Source organism: Anopheles funestus, chromosome X, assembly GCF_943734845.2.
Source record: "Anopheles funestus chromosome X, idAnoFuneDA-416_04, whole genome shotgun sequence".
Taxonomy (NCBI): Eukaryota; Metazoa; Arthropoda; class Insecta; order Diptera; family Culicidae; genus Anopheles; species Anopheles funestus.
In genome coordinates this window covers 2,411,548-2,439,076 of record NC_064597.1, presented here as the reverse complement: position 1 = coordinate 2,439,076, position 27,529 = coordinate 2,411,548, and the positions used below count along the sequence as shown (strand labels likewise).

Genomic DNA, 27,529 nt, shown 5'->3' with positions numbered 1-27,529 from the left:
ACTCTCTCGTTAGTTAGCTGAATACCCCCCAACTCCCCCACTCCTTCCACCCAGCTCTCCATCGCTCCTTGAAAGGTAGATGCGTGTTGCATACTACATCACGGGACGAGATCCTGTGCCAATGGTCTCAAGATGTTTGTTTTCTTGTTTTGTTTTTGTTTTATTTCTGGAATGATGCTAGCTCCGGTGAAAAACGCCTGTACGTTTGCCTTGTATAGCTTGCTCGATAATGTAGCCCGTAGTAACACTTCCGTGTAGCTAGTTGTCTCTTTCTATATAGCCACACTAAGCAGTTCTTCTAGTCGGGACAACCACGGGGAAAAAAGGGGGGCGCACAGTGTCCGTGCTGACTCCGATCGAAGGGAAGATCACACAGATAACACAACCCCGGAATATCTTACTCTCAACCAAAAAAAAAAAACAAACCAGGCCACAAACTAGGATACGAGTTAGAATACCACACTGACACCATGCATTTGATTGATATTGAATAAGAGCGAGTAACGAGAGCGAGCCAGGGGTAGAAGATTTTTTTTTAAAGAAAGTATTATAAATTTTAAAAATACATACTACAAGACTACTGACTGTCACTAGACAGACGACACCCCAAAAAAACAGTAGTGACTTCCGCGATGAGGACACTAAAAGAACCACAAAATTTGGGATAAGTTTCGAGACTTGGAGCCTAAAGTCTCGGTAACAACTTCCCACGACCACGTAAAGTCAGAACTTACCTCCGACCTGGAACAGACCTACAAAAGACCAATAACGATGTATCCTTCCAAGGAATTCCTCAAATCCACAAATGAAACGTACCTTTCAACCATGTCCTACACGTCTTTCCGAATTTCCCTTTACCACCTTCTAGCTCCCTCGTCCAATGTCTGTGTTATGTTCCCATGTACAAAACCAAAGTACCTCAAGACCGCATATCCTCCATTCGCTGTCTGTCACACTACTACTACTGGACAGACGTGTTTCGGAAGGATGGCCAACACCAGTGTATCGTCTAATATGTGTATCTTTCTTCTTCTTTTTCCATTTTTCTTTCTCTCTTTCTCTCTCTCTCTGTCACTCACATACACGCCGCACATTTGCGCTCTGTTATCAAACCATTAAAAATAAAAAAATAAAAATAAAAAACCTGTGCACGATCTGCAACGGTGTTTCGCCCTGGCTCTCCCCCCGGCCGTTATAACCGTCCGTCAGTGAAACGAACACTTCGCGCTATTTTTTGGCCAGCAGAACTCATACGCTGGCTGCCAGTTTCACCGAGAGCGGTCTGAACGGTTTGAACGGTCTCCCTATCGCCAACCATCGCCGGAGCGGAACATTCGTCGTGGACAGGGTGCCAGTCCCGTACAGCCCGCCCCGAGGTGGGCCTCCTGCTCCACCGTGTTCCATGTTTGACACATTCACCTTTCCCTTCCCAATAGCCCCCCCCTTCATATCGTCTGCTTCATTGCGTTCATATACAGATGATCACGCCACGTCACTACGCAGGATACATCGAAATGTTAACCACAACCCTGAAGGAAAGAACATGGGTACACGGATGGCAAAGTGCCAGTAACATTGAAGCGATCGTTCTGGACATCCCGATCACCCCTACAAACCTCGACAATTGCATTCAAGGAGCAAGCAGTAGTAATAGTAGTAGTAGTAGCAGCAGTAGCAGCAGCAGCAAACAACGGCAGCCCGCAAGTACAAGCAGCAGCAGCAACAACAGCAACCAACATCAGGACATACTCCGGACGGTTTCACCAGCGTGTCGACCATAGAAGACGACCACATCCTAAGAGCGGATGACACCGTGGACTTTGTGTCGAGCCCGTTGTCCTTCCTCAACAAAAAAAAAAAAAACATCTTCGCGACCATTAGAGAAACATTAACGTCAGAAAGCGAAAATATACAAAACATGCGCTAGCTTAGCAGAAAGATGACCATTTTATCAGGCTGCTGTCCGGTTTTGTGTTCGTTGTTTATTTTTTTCGTTTTTTTTAGTTATTTTTTTCTTCATAAAACGGGAACAGGCCTAGTAGATCCAATGGCGTTTAGTGACGAACTAAGCGTATAATCGGTGTACGCAATAGCAAATATGGTAACCGTACTTGCAACCGCTTTCTCGAACGAAGTTTGCGTTTACTATTTCCTGTGTGCGTTTCTTGTACCTTTTTTTGTTACTTCTTCTGCTACATTACCAAGAGAGCATTACCAATAGAAGAAGCAAAACATCCTAAACGACAAACAAACAAAGAGAGTAAAAAGAATCAAACTAAATGCAATTTCGTTTGCCAACTGACCCGCTATTGATGCACACGCAAACAACCTAGCAGACCTCCTCATTCAACCCCCGTTCCACTACATAGCAAACAAAAGCAAAACACACCTCACACCTGTTGTGGGCTGCTCCCGCTCCGGCCAAGCGCCCGTTAATTGCGCGGCAAGGGGGAAACCTAGCGTTCAGCCGTACGTCCGTTCCACTCGTCCTTGGCATACGAGGACTGAAACACAATATCCGCAGTTTATTGCGTATTTTGCAAAACTTTTTCATCTATTGTCAAACCAAAACCAAAAAAAAAAAACTTTAATATAGATTAAAACAAACAAAAACCCAAAACAAGCAACAACAAAAAAAGAAGAACTAGGCGGAGGGATAGAAAGAAACGATAAGTAGTACGGTATAAGGCAAGGGAAATAGAACACAACTAAACAAATGCAAAACCAAAACTAAAGGCAATGCTTAGGAGGAAGAGAAGAAATAAAGGAAACTACTACTACCACTGTTAAAACAAAAATAACAGCTAAACCAAAGGGAACGAAACCAAAAAGTAAATAAATAATCAATAACTAAAGAAGACAAGAAGCAGACAAAGAAAAAAAAACAAAAATCGTAAGAAAATCATTCGCAGTTATACCACATAAAACACGTACATAACAAGCAGCATACCTTAGCAAAGTAAAGCGTCGCAAAACAAACAAACAAACAAACAAAAAAAAACGGGCAAAGCAAAACTTTCAGGCGTGTAGACTAATAAAACGTGAAAAAATGGTGAAAAAAAAACAAACAAAGAAAATAAGCTAAGCTCTCTATGGCACTCGTGCGAAATTTAGGAAGAAGAAGAAAAAACATAATTACCGGAGCAGGAGCGGCAGCAGGAGCTGGAACATGAGACGCTGGACGAAACACACAATGGAGGAAAAACAAACAAACAGGGCCAAAAAGGCATTGTAGTAGGGTATAGTAATACTGGGTACCGTATCCCCTTTTCCTTCGGATATTTCCTTTTACGTTTTTGTTTTCCTTTTCGCAACACGACACGTTTCGCTAGTGAGGGACTAAGTAGCAGAATGGCGACGGTGGGACAGAGCGCCATCTGGTGGCGTATACTACACATACATGACTAAAAACATATACACAAACCCGCAGCACTCTCATACAATAAGTGTCGATTGTTTGGATAGGCAAGTCGAACCCGATCTTAATGTACCACTAGAGGGCGCTTCAATTATATCAAAATAAGTGTAGCGTGTAGTGCAGTCCCAAAACACCTGTGTTAGTGGCATCATGTTACAACTGGTTGCATTAGTATTCAGTAAGAAAGACACATCTTCTGATCCCCTACTTTTTTCCACTTAACTGTTCTTATAGCCTTCTGTATCTCCTACCACCTAACTTTATTTCCATCCTACCCCTTTCCCTTACCCAGTCATAACAGTCGGTAAAGCTTTCCTTTTTTGTGTGTGTGTTTTTCTTTCTTTCTTTCATAGCAAAAAGACAGCAGTGCAATAGAAACGAAATCGATACACAACACAACATACAAACATACACACACACATCCATACTCACGGACAGTTAATCGAAACGTCAATGTTACTAGGGCTAGGCCCGGCTCCGCCGCGTACCCCAACGGTCCTGCCCGCGTTTGTAGATATTACTTTCGGTTTTTCCGTAAAATCTAATTCAATTCTTATCTACTATGTGCTCCTTCCACCTCGCGACCCGCGTGTACTGTTTACGGGAAGGTGCGATCGACAACACAAACAAACAAACAGACAACGAAACAAACAAATAAACAGACAACACAAACAGACAAACAAACAAACAACCAAACAAATAAACAGACAAACAAACAAACAAACAAACAAACAAACAAACAAACAAACAAACAAACAAACAAACAAACAAACAAACAAACAAACAAACAAACAAACAAACAAACAAACAAACAAACAAACAAACAAACAAACAAACAAACAAACAAACAAACAAACAAACAAACAAACATGCAAACAAAAAACGTTTTGCTTGAGTACATAAAGAAAAACAAAAACAAACAAACAAACTAAAATCCTACCTACGTTTTAGCCTTGTAGGCAGATTAGGTGACAGATAGGGCAGTGAAACTTAGGGTTATGAAAGCTCGTTAGCCAAGCAAAACGGGGGTAGGGGTGAATAGGAAGGGTAAAACTAAGAAATAAGAGCGAGCGTGAAAAAGATATAGAGAGAGACGGAGAGATAGAGAGATAGACGGAGAGAGAGAAAGATAGCGAGAGAAGGAGGAAGGAGAGAGATAGAGAGAGGGATAGTTGTATAGGAGTAAAGCGTGTCAGAAGAATTAAAAAAACAACCAAGTAGGAATGTGTTCTATTCAACAAGTGGAGACAAGGAAAGGTGCGGATATTATCACAACCTTCTCCCTTTTCTTTTCTCTTTCTCTCTCTCTCTGACTCTCTTTTTTTGTTTCTTTTTCTCTCTGTCTCTTACTAGCCAGAAATATAAAAACTGACAAAATTCTAAAAAAAACGTCCTAAAGCTTAATGCGCGGCGAGATCGCATATGTTTTTTGGGGGAGGGAGGGAGAGGTAGTAGATGCAATAGTTTGCCATGTTTATTATTCACTACTTAAACGATATCGAACCGACTACGTTCGATTAGCCGGTAAACGCGACTAAGGTAGCAAGCGCACCACACACACATACATACACACACACACTCTATCCTACATCCGCTCCCCTTCCCCCTTCTCCTCGGAAATGCAATGAGATATTATAGTAAACGAGTAACTTCAATAGAATTCTTAATCAGATTAATTTATTATTCATATATTTTTTCTATAAAATAATGGAAGCGGTTCACGTATTGCTCTTTATAGATTCTAATCCAGCAAAACGCAAAAATGAAGCGGTAGAGAAATAATAATAATAATAAAAAAACAAATCGAAATCGGAATAAGAAGCACATAGTGACACAAATTATAATAAACGTGCAATGGAGAAGTGCTAGCGAAGCAGAACATATTACATGAAGGCACCGAAGTCGTTTATGGTTACAGCTAAACAAAACACTTGAAAAAAACACACACAGCAAACACTCAACATAGACAACTCAGCACGACAAGATGTGACTCGAACTGTCGCGCATAGCGATTTATCCGACGTTTACAAAATGAATACAACCCGCGATACTTCAACTGTAATTGAAATTCTTTAAGGAAAAACAAATAGCGACAAATAGCCCTAAAACATGAATGACTTTTACGTATACAAACAGACACACACGTACACACACACACTTACCCAGGAAAATAAAAAAACGAAAATCAAGCAAGAAGATTAAGACAAGGAAGTAATAAGCTGAAGAATTTATGCAAACAAAAAAATCAACAAGGCGTGTGTAAGCTTAAACTGTATAATCTAAGTAAAAACGCAAATTCTGTAAACTGAAGAAAAATGAATGAAAATTCCAAAAAACAAATGAAAAACCAAAATGTGCAAGGTGAACAAAAACAAACCAAACCAAAAACCAATAATGATAACAAAACAAAGAAGAAAAAAACACGTACGGAAAAGAAACGAGAAAAAAACACACACATGTTAAAGAAAAAGTGCTGCCATCCCAATTGTTGCGTCCTTTTTAGTACACTACGAATTACTCTCACTGGCCTCCATCGAATATTCACCGTACGGAAGGGGGGAGAGGGGAAACTAAGAGCGAGAAGAGAGACGGGATACGGAAAGAGAAAACAAATAGTAAACTAATCGACAACAACAGCAACAGCAATGTACATGCAAGTAAACACGTAGAAACGTCAAAAACGTCAAAACGTCATACTTTTTAAGTAGAACTTAAAACAACAGCAAAAAGACACATCGAAACCGGCAAAACTTATCTCTCTCCGCTCCGCTATCCTCCCTTCGTATACCCTTTATTTTGGTATCTCTTCAGCTCTCTCTCTCTCTCCGTCTCTTCCTCTCCCACTCTCTCTCTCTCTATCTCTCTCACGCACACTCACACATGCCGATATACACCTTTTCTCTTTTTCTTGCTCACTACTCTCTATAGCTCTCTCTCTCTCTCTCTCTTTCATTGAATTGTTTTCATCTTAACTCTAACTCGTTTCTCTCTTTTACACGAACGCAAGTCACACATACATACACAATTTTTCTTTATTTTTAACTGAGGTTTTTTTTAAACATTTTGTTACAAATTCGGTGTTAAATTCTCTATTTCGCAAGTTTCGTTCTTTTGGTTTAGTTTTTTCCCCAAAACAGTTGAGGAATTCACAATTGTTATCGGCGTCTGTTTTCCTTCTCCGTTTCCTACTCTATCTGTTTACTATCTTTACGTTCTTTCGATCTGTTCGTCTTTTTATTAGTTTATTTCTAAGTTTCATTGTTATTATCGAGTATATAATATCACATTGCTAGTTATAGTGCAGCTTTTACTATTATTTGTCATTTGCAACGATTATTTTCTTTTGGTATTATTCATAACATTTTTATTACATCAATCACTGATGACTTTTATTGATATTATGCGTTAGCAAATCGGTGTAAAATGTTTAGTAAAAACAACAACAAAATCATCTTCATTTGCTCGTACTGAACATCTAGTGTACGCACATGACACACCGCTGACTGAATGCAACGCGATGGTCAAATCAACCATTGAACAGAGCGGATCGTAGCGCAATGTCCCCGTTCGGTATGGTTTCCTGCTGCTTACGATTTCCTGTATTCTGCTTCATCACATCGAAACGCTCAACCAACCTAATGTCAATTAACACCACAAACACGATGCTTTCGATGCAAATTGTGTGCTGGTTTTTGGTTCAACTTTCGCCGCGAATGCTGAAAGTATCACCTACCCTTAAAAAAAACCGAATTTCGCCCTTTTTATATGTTCATGTATTGATTGTTATTTCTATCACAACTATCTTGGACACAGAGCATACCAAACAGTTTGTTTGTTTTCCATTTATGCCAAAACAAAGTCGAAAAACATACTGGTTTGTGAATGATAATCTACTACAAAGCATTCCGGGTAATGCTAACAGACCCACGATGATCGAGCCGATGCTATCTGTGCCCTACACACCAACTATTGACCTCACTCGAACGTTACAAACCATGGACAGGAAACAAATTCACCACAATCTGAAACAGACCCCCGCATGTAAAAGAGAGAAAGAAGACAACATGAATGCAGAAAATTGATTCCCACAAATATGTGTAAAAACGTAAAGAGAGACAAATGAAACATCCAGCGTGATAGTGAGAAAGAGAAATTTGAGAAGGTCACAAATCCGTACAGAGGAAACGAAAACAAACACGCGAACAAATGTATCCACTAAAACAGAACAAATAGTAAACGAATAACAGGAATAAGTAGCAGTTAAAACAAAGCAACAGAGTAAGAAAATATGTGCAAGGAAACAAGAACACCAACAACAACAAAAAAAAACATAAGAAGTGTGTAAGCTTATAAAACTAAAAAAAAATGTCGTTTTAATTGGAGCGGAAACGGAAACTATAACAATACAAAAAAAAACAACAAAAATTTGTGGACATTTGCCAAACAACATAATACAAAGCACGAGAGTTTAGAGGCAAACGCAACTAAAAGCGGAACAACCGAATGAGAAGATAGAAAGAACGTGAAAGGAAACCCGATAGCAAACCAGCAAAAGCGAGAATGAGAGAGAAAAGAGAGAGAGAGAGAGAGAGAGAGAGGGAGAGAGAGTGAAAAAAGAAAGAAAGAGAGAGTTCAAAAGAGAGTAATAGAGTGCGAGTGAGATAGTGAAAAATAACCAAAGAAAAATTGTAAACTTAACGATATTCATTACTCATTTCAATAAGAACGAGAGCTCTCCAGTTTTGCCGTTTAAAACAAAAAAAAAGGTCTTTTGCAAAAGCACTGGAAGTAATTAAAGAAGCAAAAATGCGTAAATATATAAATATCGGCAGTTAGCACATGCCCGGCAAAAGGGATAAAAGAATGTTACTAACATTTTGAAATCTTAGCCTATGAACCCAAAATTGTTTTCGCAAACTAAAACGCTACTAGGCTAGGCTTTTGTGCAACCAAGCAATAGGAAGGGCTGCATACGTTGAGAAGTAGACGCATCCCGAAGGCAGATGAAACGAGAGCTAATCCTACACACACACATACACACACACACGCTCACACATGTACACACAGAAACATGAACACGCGATAGCTACAAGCAGCTAAGACAAAACGCCCTTTGCAGCATAACTCAACCCCCCTGAACGAGCACGTTAACGAGTTTACCCCCCCCCCCCCCCACACCCCCCCCGGGCGCAAGCAAGCAGTAATGAAAGAATTCGAATTCTTTGTGCAGGTAGCGTGTATGTATGTCGTGCGGGGGTTTGGTGACAAACAGTTCGACTTGCGACGTACGGTGTAGAAACGTAAGATTTACCTTTTTAGATAGTCCTTTAACAAAACAAAAAGAAATATTGAAAAAAAGATATGCAAGCTAAAGAATTACAAAACCAAAATCCACCACCTTATCGCGTTCGACCAAAAAACACCGTTTCTGTTCAAGCACGCGGTTCGGTTCGAGAAAACGAGAGCAAACGTGCGAGAAAACGACAAACAAGGCTTATCCTATTTCACACAAGGGAATTTTTTATTTTCAGGGGTTGAAGCTAAAATCCCGCGTGTGTGGATGTGGTCTGGTGGTGTGTGGTTTTTTTTTTTGTTAAATTTTATTTTATAATTATATTTTTTCGCTCGTTAAAGATGTCCTGATTCGCACTAGGTAATAGCGAGCAGCACGTGGAAAGTGTATAGCAGTAAAAGAAAAAGAAAAAAAAAACAAAATAACAAGACAACCCCTTCCCTCCCCTCTCTCTGACGATTCGAGACAGAGGAGTGTAGAAAATATGTCCAAAAACCAAAGCAAGAAGAGCAAACGCATAGAAAGGTAAAAACTTATAGTGAAAACAAATGAGACAAAAAAAATCAAACTAAACCAAACTAACAATTAAAAAACAAAACAAACAACAACAACCTTCTAGCTTGTAAGTTTATCGCCCCATCAGCTTCTGTTAGTTAGCCCTACGTGTAGAATGAGATGATAAATGATGAAGAATTAAGTAAAACAGAACGATGCGAAGCGTATGAAAGAGTAAAAATTCTCTAGCACGTACAGACACACACTCCCACACACACACATACACATGGACACATAAACAGCACTGACGAATGACTTACCCAACATCATCAGCCAATATAGGTGTAATGATACACAGAACCCATTACCGAAAAAAAAAAACATTTTTCCTGCTTCCTTAAACGTTTCTTAGAGTGAATGAGAGGCTTGTAGAAACAGCGACTATAAAAAAAGGTCAAACTATCCAGTAAAACAACTCTTAAGAAAAACGTAATGAAGTAATGTTTATGTAGTGCACACGATTCTCAAAAGAAAAAGAAAAGAAAAGATAAAACAATGAAAACCAACACAACATGACACAACACGCTGAGACACATGATATACAAACAGGAAAAGAAAACAAGAACAGTTCGAATGCACACATCTGAATACCCTGTGGAAATCACTGTGGGATACGCCGATAAAGAGAAAAGCAAGACACTGAAAGAAAGAGAAAGAAAGAGAGAGAAAGAAAGAGAGATAGAGAGAGAGAGAGAGAGCTGGATCGAAAAAAAGGAATGAAAAACGAGGGAGGGATCAGATGCGGAAACTACAGTAGAGAAAACAAGCAAACAGCCAAGCAAACGCAGCTAGCAGCCAAGAGCCAAGCGCCCATTAGCTAAAAATCGATGAAAAGAAAACAAAAAATATAGAAACAAAAAAAGAAGAAAAAAAAGAACATAGCACGTAAGCAAATCCAGTGGCATAAAGGCATATTTAGTAGTCGGAGGGATGGAAAATGAAGCCGAATAAAGGAAAGAAAAAAAACAGAATAAGCTTGGTACCAAATGAAATAATACTAGAGCACGCAACATAGAGTGAAACAGAGGAAACAAATCCAAACGGAATAGAAAAGACAAAAAAAAGGAACAAGAATAAGAGCAGCGAAGTTGCGTCTATACATATATACATATAATATAAGGGACGGAATGGGATATCGAAACAGTATCGAAACGTGGTGTTTGGATGCAAAAAGGTGCAGCATAGTAAAACTAAAACAACAACAGCAAACATCAACAACAACAAGCAAAAAAAAAACATTAACAAAACGAAAAGAAAAAAAAACATTTTTCCCAAATCTGCAATTATTATCTTTAAAAAAACAAATCGCGTAACGATACAACCGCCCCTCCTAAGAAGGAAATCAAACATACGCAAAAAACCCTAGGAGCCAGACGATAAAAATACAGAATACACAAAGAAAGGAGTTCAAACGCAAAACGAAAAGAGTGAAAGTAACAGAAAGACACAGAAGTTCGCAAGCGAAGATGAAGAAAAAGAGAGAAATAGAAAGAGAGAGAGAAAGAAAGAGAGAGTGAGATACATGAAGTGAAGCCAGATTATGCAGTGCAGTATGATGCAAAACAAGAAAGTTAAAAAAAGTAACATAGAATTAAGCGAAACAAACCATTTCCCGAATTTCTTCCTCTTTTGGATAGTGTAATGAACGATTATGATTATCCAGTGCAATGGAAGCAAGCGATAGGGCAAGGCTGTAGTTAAATAAAAGCAGAACAAAAGTGAAGCAGAACTACAAAACACAGAAACGCAGAAGAAATAATAATAAAAAATAATAATATTAATAATAATAATAAATAGTACTAATAATACATTGAAAACATGAGGTAAGGTGAAGCATACGAGAAACATAGAGAGCGAAAGAGAAAGAAAGAAAACATGAAGGCAGATGGAGAAAGAAAGAGGAAACATACACACAAGCAGTGAACCAAAATTCTTATGATTAAAACAAAAAAAAAGTAAGCTTAACTAAAACCCATTTTAAATAAGCAGATATCCCTTTAAAGAAACACGAAAACAAAAGCAAAGTAAAAAAGAATAAGACAGGCTCGTAAAATAAAACTAGTATTTAGACAAGCTCACACAAAGATACGAATGACAAAGCATACTACATCACAATCTCACACACAACACACACATAAACTCACAAACACACACACACATACTCGTATATATATACGCGGAAATAGAAACTGTTGCTCCCATAGCAGAAGCAGAATCGATAAAGCACCAGAATGAGTTACTATTGGTAGAAGCAAGAAACGGTAGAGCTTATGTATAAGCTGGAGAGTGAGAACGAGAGAAGATTCACTAGGAACGTAAATGAATACCGAACAACCAAAGAAGCCAACCAAAGAGATGCCACGGATTGCCACTTCCACTGTCCAACTAAAATAAGCAACAGAGAGCAAAACCAAAACAAAAGAAGAGACATACTCTCTGCCTTTCGAGGAAAAAAAGAAAGAATATTTCTATAGAGATAAAGAGAGAGCAAGAGAGAGCAAGAGAGAAAGAGAGAGATAGAGAGAGAAACAGTCGCTACATGCTTGAAGCAATAAGTAGTTAAACGGTTGACATTCTAAATATGAGACACAACCTGTTAAACTTCCCGCCAAATATTAATCGAACGCTATTGAATGTGTAATGTATTCGTACACTTTTTACTTGTAACATGTAAAACACGCTTCTTACTTATACCATTTAAAGGTAGTATGTTTTTTCCCGTATTACTTTTAAAGTCCTGAAAACAAACACAATACTTAAGATTTTTTTTATAACCAACGTTTATCGAAACTATTCTCTTCTTCCTCATACTCTTGCTCTCACTTTTAGTTTTACTTCACTTTCTATTGAAGAACAAAAAACACACACGCGATTGTAAGAAGTCAGAAAACGCAAAACATCAAAGTGAAAGTACGTAAAAACTAGAGAAAAAGAAAACGAAAACAACAAAACGTGTTAAGAAACAGGAAAAAGGAGAAAAACAAATAACACTTATCGATTGCGTGTAGTGAAAGTGTAGAAGAAAACGCGAAAGACAAAAACCTCACATTGTGATAAAACCAAGAACCCAACACTACACGCATAATCCTGTTGATCCCGATGGCATAAACACGCACGTACAAAAACACACACACAGATACATATTAGGGGGAGAAAAAAGAAACAAAATGGCGTAAGCAATTACGGTTGAACTGCTCGAATCTGCTATTGGTCGATCAGTCGGATCGCTTTTTTTTGCAATAGAAAGCATGCTTCAGCTTTCCGTGTCAACCATTCTCTCTCTCTTTTCCCTTACTTTCTCGCTCCCTCTCTCTCTCTCTTCCTCTTCCTCTCTCTCTCTCTCTCTCTCTCTCGTTCTCTTTTCTCGTCAGAAATAATGGCTGTAAAAATAATATAAATAAATCAAACACGGTGAGATATATCGTAATCCTGCATTAAACAAATCGCGCTGTTCGAAAACAAAAAAACACTGCTTGGGAGTAATTAAAATATAGTAAAAAACCAAAAAAAAAACAAACAAAAAAGGCAAAATACAATTACGTTTGTCCAACGTTTCTAGCCAAGCGCGATTTGCAGTAAAGTGTCATCCCTAACCCGGTGAGCACGGGTATCGTTCAATCCCGTGCCCGTACTCCATTCTCCTTGTTCCTTACTCTCCCTTCCATCTTTATCGAGCCCTTAATAGATATCTTCTGAAAATAATCGCATTATCGCTCGTTAGATTTTTCGTTCCTTTAATGTAATCTTTACGCATATTTAATTATACCTATCGAGGCGATGAAAACTACAACACACTTACACACAGACAAAAGAAAAAAAAACCAGGAAGAAAATGAAAATAATATTTGAAAAAAAAAAGAAAAGGCTTTACTTAATAAAATTAAACTTCATATGTTGAAAAAGTAAGCCACCTGTTGTCTCTTCTGTTGTTTCTTTTCCTTTCATTTTAATATGCTTTCCACTGTGCTTCACAAACAGTCTGCAATAGCTTTCAGTCAATCTTTCTCTCTCGTACAGCACTATGCACTATGGAAAGAAAGTAAATACTCTTCTAGGAAAAGGATAATGTGAACGTCTCCCCATTTTCGAGTCCGGGTTTTTTTCCCCCCGTATCTCTTAACCCGTACTCATTCCAACCTTACATCACGCCCTTCTTTATGCCCTCTTTCCGTCCGATAAATCCGGGTTGTGTCCTTCGGTAGCGCCAGTTACGATCGTTAGACAGTAGTAAATCGTACGACATTAGTGATTCCGTTTTAAGGTGAGTGATGACAGGTGGGCACCGTTCCAAAAACATTTTCATATCTTTGATTTTCTGTTTTGCTATTTGCGCATCCAGATACGAGATGAGCTTTGAATAGTAAAGGATATTAAAAAGAAAATATAGATACATACATATAGACACATATATATATATAAATACATATATGTATATACTATATATACTATATATGTATATATGTATATATACATATAAAACAACTTTAGCAACGCAGAGCTGTTTTGCAGCAGTGGATGATTGATGACGAGTGTTCAACGCTCTAGTATCACGCTTAGTGCAAGATTTTGAATCGCTTTTTTTGATAACGTATACTAAGCGATAGAGATAGGGTGGCAGAGTTAGATAACTTTCACATGAGAGAAGCATAGAGAGGGCCAGATAGAGAGAGAGAGAGAAAGGTAACGAAACAAGGGAAAAGAAAAGAACAACAAAGGCAGAAAACAAAAGAGAAATAAAGAGAGAGAGAGAGATAAAACAAGAAAGTTAACTTGCTTACTGCTACTAGTGAAGATCAGAGGTTCTGTTTCTGCCGAAATTGGGAATAAAATGGAAAAGAGTAAAAGGAAACCAGCGTAAAAGTGATATTTACGAACAACAACTCGCAAAACAATAACTGACACAAAAACATACACACTTACACCGAAAAAAAAACTGAACAACAACCAAACAGCAACACAAACACAATAACGTGCAAATTCTAAAACATGTTAATGACACCGAACTAAAACAACGGAAAAAGAAATATGAAGAAGCAAAAAAAAAAGAAGATAACACACGAAAATCAGTTTGCGTATTAAGGGCTATTAGATCGAAACAACCAACAAAAAAACAAATCCCATTAGGTTAGGGCTAAAGCGGGAGAAAGAACAAAAAAAAGGAAGGGCACAAGGACCCGCTCTTTCTCCCATTAAACCTCTCCCCTTCTTCTTCCCCAAACACTATCCCCGCAACACATACCAAAGCATTAACAGAGACATTTTTGACGGTAGGCGATGCATGGAAGGAGAGTAAAGAAGCCAATATTATTAGCGAGGAAAACAAACAAAAGCGTAAACTTAACGAAAAGCTAAAAAAAATATTACAAAGAGAAAAACAAAAGGGCAAAACAAACAACAGCTTTTTAAGAACTTCATTAGCTTAATTCAGAAACGAAAAAAAAAGAAAGCAGACAAAAAAACAAAACATCATAGAAACAATAAGAAGCAACAACAAAAAAAAAAACAAATACACACAAACCAAAGTGATGCGATGCAGCAAAAAAAAATATTTAAAAATAATTAAATAAAAGCATCGAGCCGCGTTTGAACGTATTTGTGCATGATGTATGTGTGTGTAGGTGTGTGTATGTGTGTGTGTGTAAAATGGTGCAGCCGATAGTGTGACAATTAGATGGCATTTTACATGTAACCCGTTCGTCGTTCCCTTTTCCGGTATGGACACATTCTACATACACTTCGCACTTCGCGTATAAACATATGCTCGTGCATTAGCACATGCACACACACACACATACACACGCGCATACACATCTACACATTTTCTCAAAAAAAAACTAGTTAAGGTGAAATAGGATTGTATAAATAGTCAAAACAAAACAAAAGATAAATCATGCTACCAAACGAACCAGCCGAATGGTGAACTGGTTAAATGAAAGGCAGAAAAGGAGTATGAGACGAAGAGGAAGAAGAGAGAACAAAGCAAAAATCTGCATAATAAGTAAAACTAACGCAAACAAAGAGAAGAAGAGAACAACAACTAACAAGCACATCTAAGAAGAAGTAAAACAAGAACAAAAAAAAGGTGAACACGAAAGAAGATAATTGCATAAGAAACACACACACACATGCAAAATCGAAACTGTTCTAAAAAAAATGAATCACACACGCATACACACAATAATGCTCGACTTGCAGATGCGCAACGATGCATGTGTTCTTGTGTGTGTGTATGACTGTGTGTGCGTGGGTCTGTGTTTGTAGAGAAGTGTAAGGAGACCGATTAGCGAGGAAGAAGATTATTATGATTATTATAATTATATTTATTATCATTATTATTATTAACACGAATATTATTGTTATTCATGAAATAACTATAATCTACCATTTGGCAGCAAAAGTCAAACTGTCCGTAAAAAAAAACCGAATCGTAAACAACACAGTCGGATGCTGCTGAAAGGTAAACAAAAAAGGATACTCCAAAGCACACATATCCATACACACACACACTTATGATCGTCCAACACACATCCGCAAACATACAAATTTATTTTTACATAATTTTCGTACGCCTAAATGCAGGCAATTTGATGTTGCTAACCGCCAAGACAGTCATGTTTAATCGTTAACAAACTTTCCTCAAGCTTACCTCGAATGGTCAAAGGCTTCAACTGTTTGAAAAAGACAGTTCGTACTAATGGAAAACAATTTGCGTATTGTTCTTTTTTTTTATATAATAAGCAAAACACGCAACCTGCTTTAAACAATGGTGAAGAAATCTCTACCATACCAGCCATAAACATCTTTTGTATGTATGTGAATATATATATATACATATGTATATACCTATATTTATGTATATATATGTGTGTGTATGTGTATGTGTGCGCAAGTGGAGAAAATGCATGCTCGAGAAAAAAAAAATACCGAAGAAAGTGTCAGTCAATGAAGGGAAACATGAAAGGAAAACGAGGAAACAAGAGCAAAAAAAAAAGTAAGGTAAACGAAAGAAAAAAACAAACACAGAACCCATGATGACGACAGTTTGTGTGTATGCGCGCACCCGTGTGTCTGTGTGTGTGTGTGCGTGTGTGTGTGTATCTGTATGTGTGTGCGAAGAGAGTGTGCTGAGAGAAGCGATGGAGAAACAAAAAAACACTTGAACTAAAAAAAAAATAAAGACGTTGTTAAGATTATGAAATGTTTTATAACCGTTATAAAAAAAATCGCTGCGAAAATAAATCAATCCAAACACATTCCTCCTGTAAAAAATTACTCCAGCTCATGTGTATGTGTATTTACTTGGATTTTCTTTTTTTTACTGTTTCAAGTGCTCATTAGTAAACAAATGAGTTATTTAAGCGACATATATTTTATTATTTTTTGTTTTTTTTTTAATTTTAGTAAACTCCAATGTACCGCACCGAAAGGATTTTAATGGTAAGTTTTGTTGGGTAAGTAATTTAAAAAACTACGTATTTAAAGGTTCAAAACAATAAGCTACGTATCGGGGAACTGCCCTCATTTTTGGCCCAACTTTGCCCCATAACTCGGGCGGTATCCAACGGATCGCCAATCTTTGACCTGTAGTCGATAGATGGCACCAATGGCTACATTTTCTTCTTGGACAGCCATGCCCTCAGATGTCTGTGCCAGAAGTTATTCGAGGAACCAAGTTCCTTACCCTGTTTGAGAAAATGTAAAATTTTCCTCATTTTTGAGCAATGTAGCAAAATTTATAAATGTGATAAATTTTAATGCGAATTTGTTGCAATATGTTTCTTTTCACTCAAATAATGCTTTAAATTAAAAAAAGAATAAAAAATCGAAAAATAAATTCAAAAAAATTTCAACTCGAAAATTTCATAAGGCTTACCCCTTACGTTTTTTTTGAAAAATTTAGCAAAAAAAATGAAATTGATATTTTTTAATGCCAGTTGGTTTTAATGAATTTCTTTTCACTCAAGTAATGCTTTAAATTAAAAAAAAGTAAAAAATAATAAAAAATCAAAAAATTCAAAAAAATTCAAATTTACTAAGGCTCATTTTTGCACCAAGTTTTGCCCATAACTCGGGCGGCATCCAACGGATCGCCAATCTTTGACCTGTGGTCGATAGATGGCACCAATGGCTACATTTTCTTCTTCGAAGGCCTTACCCTCAGGTGTTTGTGTCTCGACACATAATAAAAAAACACGCAATCGTCACAATTACGATTGCGAACCACCCTGCTCGAAAAATAGTCATTCGTTTGAGTGGCCGGGGGGGATGGGGGTGGGGGTGGGGGGGTGTTTGGGGTAGCTCCTTATTTCAGGCTTTAGCCGGAATCATAGCAATGTAAATACTATAATATACTGTTCAAATCGTCCATAAGAACCACTAAGAACCACTGGTTATTTTAAATATGAAAGGAAGACTCCACTTCACTACAGCATGATGAAGTCTTTCTCATCGGTCAAGCACGCAAACCTCAGGAAAATTAGAAATGATTTAACAGCTCATTTGCCTCACTTATTCTGACCAGCAACGGTCGTAAATCATTTTCGATGCTAAAAAATAGGGCAAGCGAAAAATATAAAAAATGATTCACATTCACAGTATAACTCCTTCCTGATGGCGACATTGAGGCAGTCGCAGACAATGCGAGTGTCTTGCCGTCGATGGGGAAAATGTTTCCAGAGTAGCGAATGTTGGCGCCAGAGTACTAAACCATTTGCGACGAGGCATGCGCCTATGGCTAGACTTTCGGCGCCAACCATAGTGAATCAGCGTAGTCACCGACCCTTTCCAAGGCTATACGGTACGAACCAACTGGACCTCGAAAGAAAAGCACCTCGATCGTTGGTCACTTGGGGCAGACAATTCTGCAAGACGCGTCTAATAACATCAGCACGAACGGAACCATTCTTTGTCGATGGCTACTAGATTAACAACCATGTGAGAGCTTCTTCCTTGCATGGAAAGCGTGAAAGCAGAAAGAAAAAACGAAAATATGAAATCATCTTACCTTGGTGCTGGTACAAATCACAGTTTGAAGGAAATGAAGATGCTTAAGGTGAACAAAATTTATTATTTAGACTCAAGGCAGCATCATGTATGTTGCTAAGGAAACGTGCGTCTTTCTATCGTCGACGCATTGGACGCATCATATCGAGCGTATATTAAATTAAATATTAATCTTTTTTTAATATTAGTTACGGTGGTTTTAGTTAAGCGTCATCAGGACGATCACTGCATTTAATAGCGATGCTCAATTCACTTTAATATGTACGCACGAAAATCGCACGGCACATCGAGTGTCGGGAGCAGGAAAAACAATATAGTCATTTCCCCCATCAGATCCTTCATCGTCGGTATTGCTCTGCGCCACACGTCATAGTTGGTATTAATAGTTAAAACCCAGCGCTCGATCACTGTACCACATTCCTTATCATATACGAACAGAAAAAAATCATACGAACTTTCGCTACCTTCAATGCAAGCTGAAAACACAGTTGGAAGCATTCAGTTATATTCATGTACCGCACAGTCGAAAGTTTGCTGAAGGCATCTTACCTAGGATTTTTGAAATACATGACTCGATGTAAGCTCGGTTATCCTCGCCTTTCGGAATGTTCATTGGCTCTCCTTCAAATATTTCTTGTTCATAGCCTTCATCTTTTAAAATTTCTCTTCCAGAGATCCAGAAGTACATGTAGAATCCTGTAAAAACGAAGTACAAACAGTCACACATCATTCGTTGTTGTTGATACTGCGTCTGTAAATAACCCACTCACGCAGATATTTTCTAACGATGAACGCTGGTGCGTGCAGCGTGATATAATATTCTGGAATTGATGCCATTTAGCACTGATAAAATAAGAACTTTGCACCAATTATACAAGGCCGCACGCGTCCAGATCCGGTAAAGAAGCGCGTTACAACTTATAATGACAGCGCCTGTCATGCGGGCTCTTTGGTCATGTTGGAAATTCTTGTTTTGCTATTAATATTATTAGACCTGTTTACAGTTCTATTACATTGACACGTGCGGAATGTGTACGGGACAGCAACTGGTTACTTGTTGTCTCGCTCGTACGTGCGATAGAGCATAGTAGTGATGGGTAATCCGGAGTGGAATCGTGGATTCACTCAGACTCCGCGTGTGGAAAATTGATTCCGACTCCGACGAGTCCGGTCAAGCCCGGTCGAGTCCGAACGAGTCCGAACAAATCCGAAGGAGTCCGAACGAGTCCGATCGAGTCCGAATGGGTCCTGGATCGATTATGGATTAAGCCCGATCGATCCGGACTAGTCATGGGTAAATCGTGAATTGCTCAGGACATCATTGCACTCCCCCCGGTCACTTCCTCTGCAGCTATGGGTAAATTTTTGCAGGCTACAATCTACCCCCCTAACCCCCCCCCCCCCCCCCTCCCCTTTCCCGCCACTTCCTCACTTGCCATGGCTAATTTCAACATTTTACAGGACTGGGACCTCGTGGTATCTCTCTTTCTCCTTTTTTATACTGTGGCGACTGTAGCGCCCCCTAGTAGGAAACCTGCCGAACCACGTTAAAGGCAAATTAGAATTAATAGATAGAGACAGGTGAACGAAATATGAGGAGAAATGCCATATGAACATGTTGAAAACAGGACCCTTTGCCAAAAACGTTATTCTCTGGTGGAGTTCTCTCCTACAATTAATATGGGACAACTTTCCGCGTCCAGTCTGCGTATGATCGACGTAAACATGGTATGTCCCCAGAGTCCGGCAAAGCGCAACAAGCGCTACAGAACCTACCGGGTTGGAGCCCGAACCGTTTCGGGTCGGAAGTTCCTACTTTATATTTCTGGGTTGACACGAACCCGCTGCACCCACGGGTCGGAGTCGATTCCGATTCTGCTGCACCCGACTCCGGGTCGTGCCATGAAATAAATCGTATGACTCACCACTAGTGCATAGTCTACCTTTAGACGCCAACAGAGCAACAATAAGTCTACAGCATACTCCTACTCGCACTATAGCCTAAACAGCGCAAAAGAAAGTAGATTTTATTAGCCAAACTTATTGAGCGATACTTGTCTTATTCTTGTTTTTGATAAAAAAAAATAACATTTTAATGGAAAAATAAATATTTGAGAGGAAACCCTTAAACACTAGGTAACAGATACTGTTGCCCAACTAAAGACCTCCTGCATAACTTCGCCCCAACTTTTTTGAAGATATGTTATGGATATCTGATTGGATTTCCAACCCATGTAGACAACTGTAGGCAGCAAGGCATCTTCAACGCGGGAAAGGAAGTGGCCCCTTGAACAATCTGATTCAGATAGTCCGCCAATTTTGGAGCATAGTTTGCTGGTGCTGCGTCATTGTGGTACATCATGTTGATATGTATGAGCCAAGTGTCGATTGCTTTCATGTCCTGAGTGAATATATTTACTATGACGGTGGTCCTTCTTTTTTGCTTGATCACCTCTGTAACCAGATACAAAATATAAATATGTATAAATAATCCATAATCCGGAACTTTAAAACGAAGTCCAATGATTTACCTTCCACGTTCGATACCACTGTGTTGATATTGTTTGTAGTTTTCAAATCCTGTGATATTTCTTCCATCACACCATTATTGGACTGTCGGAGGAATACACCGGTAGGATATAATCCTCTGCGGGAGATGATGGCTTTAATGCAGATTGCTGTGAAACACACGTGTGAATGATCGCCCCCAATATCGATTGATCGCTCGTTCCGCACACTTACTCAAATAGTCACGGAGCGTAAACGTAGTGACGTTTAAATTTATGGTATGATTTTTAGTTACACTCATTGTGGAAAAATGTTGCCTTTTTTCTCAACAAACCAAAAACACCAAGTATGTACGCAAAACTATCAGCAGACACGTCCGATCGTGGGAAACCAGCTAAGTAAAGTGAAGGCTTTGTTGAGGGCACGAGCTCTTAAGTAAACTTTTCAGCTGGGTAAGTGTGTGTGTGTGTGAGCACACAGCGTAAAGCCTTTCATGCACTTTTGTCCTCTTGGGTGACGATTTTATTCCGCTGTTTGGTGATGCACCAAAGGAAAAACTGATCGTCCAAGTGGTGCATTCCGTCGCGGTGGGGTGGGATACAGGGATGGCGCCACTGTTATAGAGACCCCAACTAGCTTGAGGTCCCCTGGAATTAGGGAGGGTTCTTTGATGGGCATTGTGATCGTGCTTGGGTGGGGCCTGGTGGGGTTGTTGAAGAATAATAACACAGAATTCCCGGACAACAAGGCGCCTCAAACTGAGGCGAGGTCTCTGGCGCCCGTCCACTCCGCCCATAGGTTAATCCGCCATTGGCATCGAGTACACCCAGACCTTATCGTTCCTTTCTGGAAAATAGAATAAAACTTTTAATATATTTCCAAAAACATATCGACCTACAGCAACTCCTTGTTTGATACAACTTACCCTAATCGAAGTGTAGTTTGGAAAGTCCCAAACGGTTGTGATGTCCAGCAACGTCGCCCCATCGGCCGTGACTTTCCCAAGATAGAACGAGCAGGATCAGTATCAGTTGCCCCTTGATGTACAGTAGGATGGATAGAGTAGTCAGCGTGCTCCGTACGATCGTTCACAAGGCAACCAAGGAATGATAGAAATGAAGACTCTAATTCATTACAGCATGATGAAGTCTTTCTCATCGGTCAAGCACGCAAACCCCAAGAAAATTAGAATCGATTAAACAGCTCATTTGCCTCACTTATTCTGACCAATGGTCGTAAATCATCTTCGATGCTGAAGAATAGGGCAAGCGAAAAAAAAACTATAAAAAATGATTCACATTCACAGTATAACTCCTTCCTGATGACGACGTGGAGTACAGTCGCAGACAATGCAAGTGTCTTGCCGTCGATGGGGAAAATGTTTCCAGAGTAGCAAATGTTGGCGCCGGAGTACTAAACCATTTGCGACGAGCATGCAACTGTGGTTAGACTTTCGGCGCCAACCATAGTGAATCAGCGTAGTCACCGACCCTTTCCAAGGCTATACGGTACGAACCAACTGAACCTCAAAAGAAAAGCACCTCGATCGTTGGTCACTCGGGACAGACAATTCTGCAAGACGCGTCTAATAACATCAGCACGAACGAGACCATTCTTTGTCGATGGCTACTAGATTAACATCCATGTGACAGTCTCTTCCTTGCACGGAAAGCATGAAAGCAGAAAGAAAAACAGGGAAATATGAAATCATCTTACCTTGGAGCTGGCACAAATCACATTTGAAAGAAATGAAGATGATTAAGGTGAACAAAATTTATTATTTAGACTCATGGCAGCATCATGTATGTTGCTAAGGAAACGTGCGTCTTTCTATCGTCGACGCATTGGACGCATCATATCGAGCGTATAATAAATTAAATATTAATCTTTTTTTATATTAGTTACGGTGGTTTGGATATGCGTCATCAGGACGATCACTGCATTTAATAGCGATGCTCAATTCACTTTAATATGTACGCACGAAAATCGCACGGCACATCGAGTGTCGGGAGCAGGAAAAACAATATAGTCATTTCCCCCATCAGATCCTTCATCGTTGGTATTGCTCTGCGCCACACGTCATAGTTGGTATTAATAGTTAAAACCCAGCGCTCGATCACTGTACCGCATTCCTTATCATATACGAACAGAAAAAAATCATACGAACTTTCGCTACCTTCAATGCGAGCTGAAAACACAGTTGGAAGCATTCAGTTATATTCATGTACCGCACAGTCGAAAGTTTGCTGAAGGCATCTTACCTAGGATTTTTGAAATACATGACTCGATGTAAGCTCGGTTATCCTCGCCTTTCGGAATGTTCATTGGCTCTCCTTCAAATATTTCTTGTTCATAGCCTTCATCTTTTAAAATTTCTCTTCCAGAGATCCAGAAGTACATGTAGAATCCTGTAAAAACGAAGTACAAACAGTCACACATCATTGGTTGTTGTTGATACTGCGTCTTTAATAATCCACTCACGCAGATATTTTCTAACGATGAACGCTGGTGCGTGCAGCGTGATATAATATTCTGGAATTGATGCCATTTAGCACTGATAAAATAAGAACTTTGCACCAATTATACAAGGCCGCACGCGTCCAGATCCGGTAAAGAAGCGCGTTACAACTTATAATGACAGCGCCTGTCATGCGGGCTCTTTGGTCATGTTGGAAATTCATGTTTTGCTATTAATATTATTAGACCTGTTTACAGTTCTATTACATTGACACGTGCGGAATGTGTACGGGACAGCAACTGGTTACTTGTTGTCTCGCTCGTACGTGCGATAGAGCATAGTAGTGATGGGTAATCCGGAGTGGAATCGTGGATTCACTCAGACTCCGCGTGTGGAAAATTGTTTCCGACTCCGACGAGTCCGGTCAAGCCCGGTCGAGTCCGAACGAGTCCGAACAAATCCGAAGGAGTCCGAACGAGTCCGAACGAGTCCGAATGGGTCCTGAATCGATTCTGGATGAGCCCAATCGATCCGGACTAGTCATGGGTAAATTGTTAATTGCTCAGGACACCATTGCACTTCCCCCGGTCACTTGCTCTGCAGCTATGGGTAAATTTTTGCAGGCTACAATCTACCCCCCTAAACCCCCCCCCCCCCTTTCAGGCATTTCTCTTTCTCCTTTTTTATACTGTGGCGACTGTAGCGCCCCCTAGTAGGAAACCTGCCGAACCACGTTAAAGGCAAATTAGAATTAATAGACAAAGACAGGTGAACGAAATATGAGGAGAAATGCCGTATGAGCATATTAAAAATAGGACCCTTTGCCAAAAACGTTATTCTCTGGTGGAGTTCTCTCCTACAATTAATATGGGACAACTTTCCGCGTCCAGTCTGCGTATGATCGACGTAAACATGGTATGTCCCCAGAGTCCGGCAAAGCGCAACAAGCGCAACAGAACCTACCGGGTTGGAGCCCGAACCGTTTCGGGTCGGAAGTTCCTACTTTATATTTCTGGGTCGACAAGAACCCGCTGCACCCACGGGTCGGAGTCGATTCCGATTCTGCTGCACCCGACTCCGGGTCGTGCCATGAAATAAATCGTATGACTCACCACTAGTGCATAGTCTACCTTTAGACGCCAACAGAGCAACAATAAGTCTACAGCACACTCCTACTTGCACTATAGCCTAAACAGCGCAAAAGAAAGTAGATTTTATTAGCCAAACTTATTGAGCGATACTTGTCTTATTCTTGTTTTTGATAAAGAAAGTAATATTTTAATGGAAAAAAAATATTTGAGAGGAAAACCTTAAACACTAGGTAACAAATAATGATGTCCAATTAAAGACCTCCTGCATAGCTTCGCCCCAACTTTTTTGAAGATATGTTATGGATATCTGATTGGATTTCCAACCCATGTAGACAACTGCAGACAGCAAGGCATCTGCAACGCGGGAAAGGAAGTGGCCCCTTGAACAATCTGGTTCAGATAGTCCGCCAGTTTTGGAGCATAGTTTGCTGGTGCTGCGTCATTGTGGTACATCATGTTGATATGTACGAGCCAAGTGTCGATTGCTTTCATGTCCTGAGTGAATATATTTACTATGACGGTGGTCCTTCTTTTTTGCTTGATCACCTCTGTAACCAGATACAAAATATAAATATGTATTAATAATCCAGAATCCGGAACTTTAAAACGAAGTCCTATGATTTACCTTCCACGTTCGATACCACTGTGTTGATATTGTTTGTAGTTTTCAAATCCTGTGATATTTCTTCCATCACACCATTATTGGACTGTCGGAGGAATACACCGGTAGGATATAATCCTCTGCGGGAGATGATGGCTTTAATGCAGATTGCTGTGAAACACACGTGTGAATGATCGCCCCCAATATCGATTGATCGCTCGTTCCGCACACTTACTCAAATAGTCACGGAGCGTAAACGTAGTGACGTTTAAATTTATGGTATGATTTTTAGCTACACTCATTGTGGAAAATTGTTGCCTTTTCTTTTCAACAAACCAAAAACACCAAGTATGTACGCAAAACTATCAGCAGACACGTCCGATCGTGGGAAACCAGCTAAGTAAAGTGAAGGCTTTGTTGAGGGCACGAGCTCTTAAGTAAACTTTTCAGCTGGGTAAGTGTGTGTGTGTGAGCACACAGCGTAAAGCCTTTCATGCACTTTTGTCCTCTTGGGTGACGATTCTATTCCGCTGTTTGGTGATGCACCAAAGGAAAAACTGATCGTCCAAGTGCTGCATTCCGTCGCGGTGGGGTGGGATACAGGGATGGCGCCACTGTTTTAGAGACCCCAACTAGCTTGAGGTCCCCTGGAATTAGGGAGGGTTCTTTGATGGGCATTGTGATCGTGCTTGGGTGGGGCCTGGTGGGGTTGTTGAAGAATAATAACACAGAATTCCCGGACAACAAGGCGCCTCAAACCGAGGCGAGGTCTCTGGCGCCCGTCCACTCCGCCCATAGGTTAATCCGCCATTGGCATCGAGTACACCCAGACCTTATCGTTCCTTTCTGGAAAATAGAATAAAACTTTTAATATATTTCCAAAAACATATCGACCTACAGCAACTCCTTGTTTGATACAACTTACCCTAATCGAAGTGTAGTTTGGAAAGTCCCAAACGGTTGTGATGTCCAGCAACGTCGCCCCATCGGCCGTGACTTTCCCAAGATAGAACGAGCAGGATCAGTATCAGTTGCCCCTTGATGTACAGTAGTATGGATAGAGTAGTCAGCTTGCTCCGTACGATTGTCCACGAGGCAACCAAAAAATGATAGAAATGAAGACTCCAGTTCATTACAGCATGATGAAGTCTTTCTCATCGGTCAAGCACGCAAACCCCAAGAAAATTAGAATCGATTAAACAGCTCATTTGCCTCACTTATTCTGACCAATGGTCGTAAATCATCTTCGATGCTGAAGAATAGGGCAAGCGAAAAAAAAACTATAAAAAATGATTCACATTCACAGTATAACTCCTTCCTGATGACGACGTGGAGTACAGTCGCAGACAATGCAAGTGTCTTGCCGTCGATGGGGAAAATGTTTCCAGAGTAGCGAATGTTGGCGCCAGAGTAGTAAACCATTTGTGACGAGGCATGCGCCTGTGGCTAGACTTTCGGCGCCAACCATAGTGAATCAGCGTAGTCACCGACCCTTTCCAAGGCTATACGGTACGAGCCAACTGGACCTCGAAAGAAAAGCACCTCGATCGTTGGTCACTTGGGGCAGACAATTCTGCAAGACGCGTCTAATAACATCAGCACGAACGGAACCATTCTTTGTCGATGGCTACTAGATTAACAACCATGTGAGAGCTTCTTCCTTGCATGGAAAGCGTGAAAGCAGAAAGAAAAAACGAAAATATGAAATCATCTTACCTTGGTGCTGGCACAAATCACAGTTTGAAGGAAATGAAGATGCTTAAGGTGAACAAAATTTATTATTTAGACTCAAGGCAGACATGGACATCATCCATGTTGCTATGGAAACTTGCGTCTTTCTATCGTCGACGCATTGGACGCATCATATCGAGCGTATATTAAATTAACTGTTAATCTTTTTTATATTAGTTACGGTGAGTTGGTTAAGCGTCATCAGGACGATCACTGCATTTAATTGCGATGCTCAATTCACTTGATCAGATATGCACGAAAAATGCACGGTACACCAAGTCGCGGTAGAAGGGTAACCTTTACAGCCATTTCCACCATTAGATCGTTCAGCGTCGGTACAGCATTTCGCCGCGCGTCATATTTGGTATTAATTTTAAATATCCAACGCTCGACCATTTTGCTGCTTTCCCTGACGTATATGAACAAACAGCAGGTATATGTTTTATTGTGTTGAAGATTTGCTGTAAACGCAGATGGAAACATTACTGTACTGTATACATTCGAAAGTTTGCAGAAGGCACCTTACCTAGTATATCCGCAATATATGACTCGATGTAAGATCGGCTAGCTGTGTCCTGCGGAACGTTCATTGGCCGTCCTTCGAATAGTTCTTGCACATAGCCCCCATCATTTAAAATTTCTCTTCCATAGAGAAAGGAGTACATGTAGAATCCTGTAAAAACGAAGTACAAACAGTCACACATCATTCGTTGTTGTTGATACTGCGTCTTTAATAACCCACTCACGCAGATATTTTCTAATGATGAACGCTGGTGCGTGCAGCGTGATACAATGTTCTGGAATTAAGGCAATTTCCGCAAAAGTGTTTTCCCACATTATGCACACAGCGTTTCAGTACACGTTCAGATCC

The 27,529-nt window shown here is 39.9% G+C and overlaps 4 protein-coding genes across 7 annotated transcripts in view; 1 reads left to right on the top strand and 3 right to left on the bottom strand.

The window, feature by feature from the left end:
* LOC125766229 (potassium voltage-gated channel protein Shaker) overlaps positions 1 to 16,538 on the top strand; it is a 126,368-nt gene extending 109,830 nt beyond the window's left edge. For all 3 annotated transcript variants that reach the window (XM_049431996.1, XM_049432005.1, XM_049432014.1), the window contains one exon: positions 1,210 to 16,538. Coding sequence is in view for 1 of the 3 variants with exons in the window: in XM_049432014.1 (XP_049287971.1) it covers positions 1,210 to 1,212 (3 nt within the window). In the remaining 2 variants the exon portion in view is untranslated. The remainder of the gene's footprint in view (positions 1 to 1,209) is intronic.
* Positions 16,539 to 17,539: 1,001 nt separating this feature from the next.
* Positions 17,540 to 23,590, bottom strand: LOC125763250 (uncharacterized). 2 transcript variants are annotated; one of them, XM_049426143.1, is made up of 2 exons: positions 23,039 to 23,590; positions 17,540 to 18,745 (listed from the first exon to the last, which is right to left on the bottom strand). In XM_049426143.1, the coding sequence occupies exons 1-2, from the start codon at positions 23,217 to 23,219 to the stop codon at positions 18,519 to 18,521; spliced, it is 408 nt and encodes a 135-aa protein (XP_049282100.1). In that variant the 5' UTR covers positions 23,220 to 23,590; the 3' UTR covers positions 17,540 to 18,518. The 2 variants fall into 2 exon arrangements, with proteins under 2 accessions (XP_049282100.1, XP_049282109.1); XM_049426152.1 differs by lacking the exon at positions 23,039 to 23,590 and adding an exon at positions 18,819 to 18,971.
* Positions 19,685 to 21,446, bottom strand: LOC125763267 (uncharacterized). Its single transcript, XM_049426177.1, has 2 exons — positions 20,801 to 21,446; positions 19,685 to 20,723 (listed from the first exon to the last, which is right to left on the bottom strand). Exons 1-2 carry the CDS (start codon positions 20,865 to 20,867, stop codon positions 20,473 to 20,475), a joined length of 318 nt encoding a protein of 105 aa, XP_049282134.1. The 5' UTR covers positions 20,868 to 21,446; the 3' UTR covers positions 19,685 to 20,472.
* Positions 23,591 to 23,921: 331 nt separating the features above from the next.
* LOC125763259 (uncharacterized) lies at positions 23,922 to 25,459 on the bottom strand. Its single transcript, XM_049426166.1, has 2 exons — positions 24,952 to 25,459; positions 23,922 to 24,874 (listed from the first exon to the last, which is right to left on the bottom strand). Exons 1-2 carry the CDS (start codon positions 25,016 to 25,018, stop codon positions 24,624 to 24,626), a joined length of 318 nt encoding a protein of 105 aa, XP_049282123.1. The 5' UTR covers positions 25,019 to 25,459; the 3' UTR covers positions 23,922 to 24,623.
* Between the last annotated feature and the right edge of the window lie 2,070 nt (positions 25,460 to 27,529).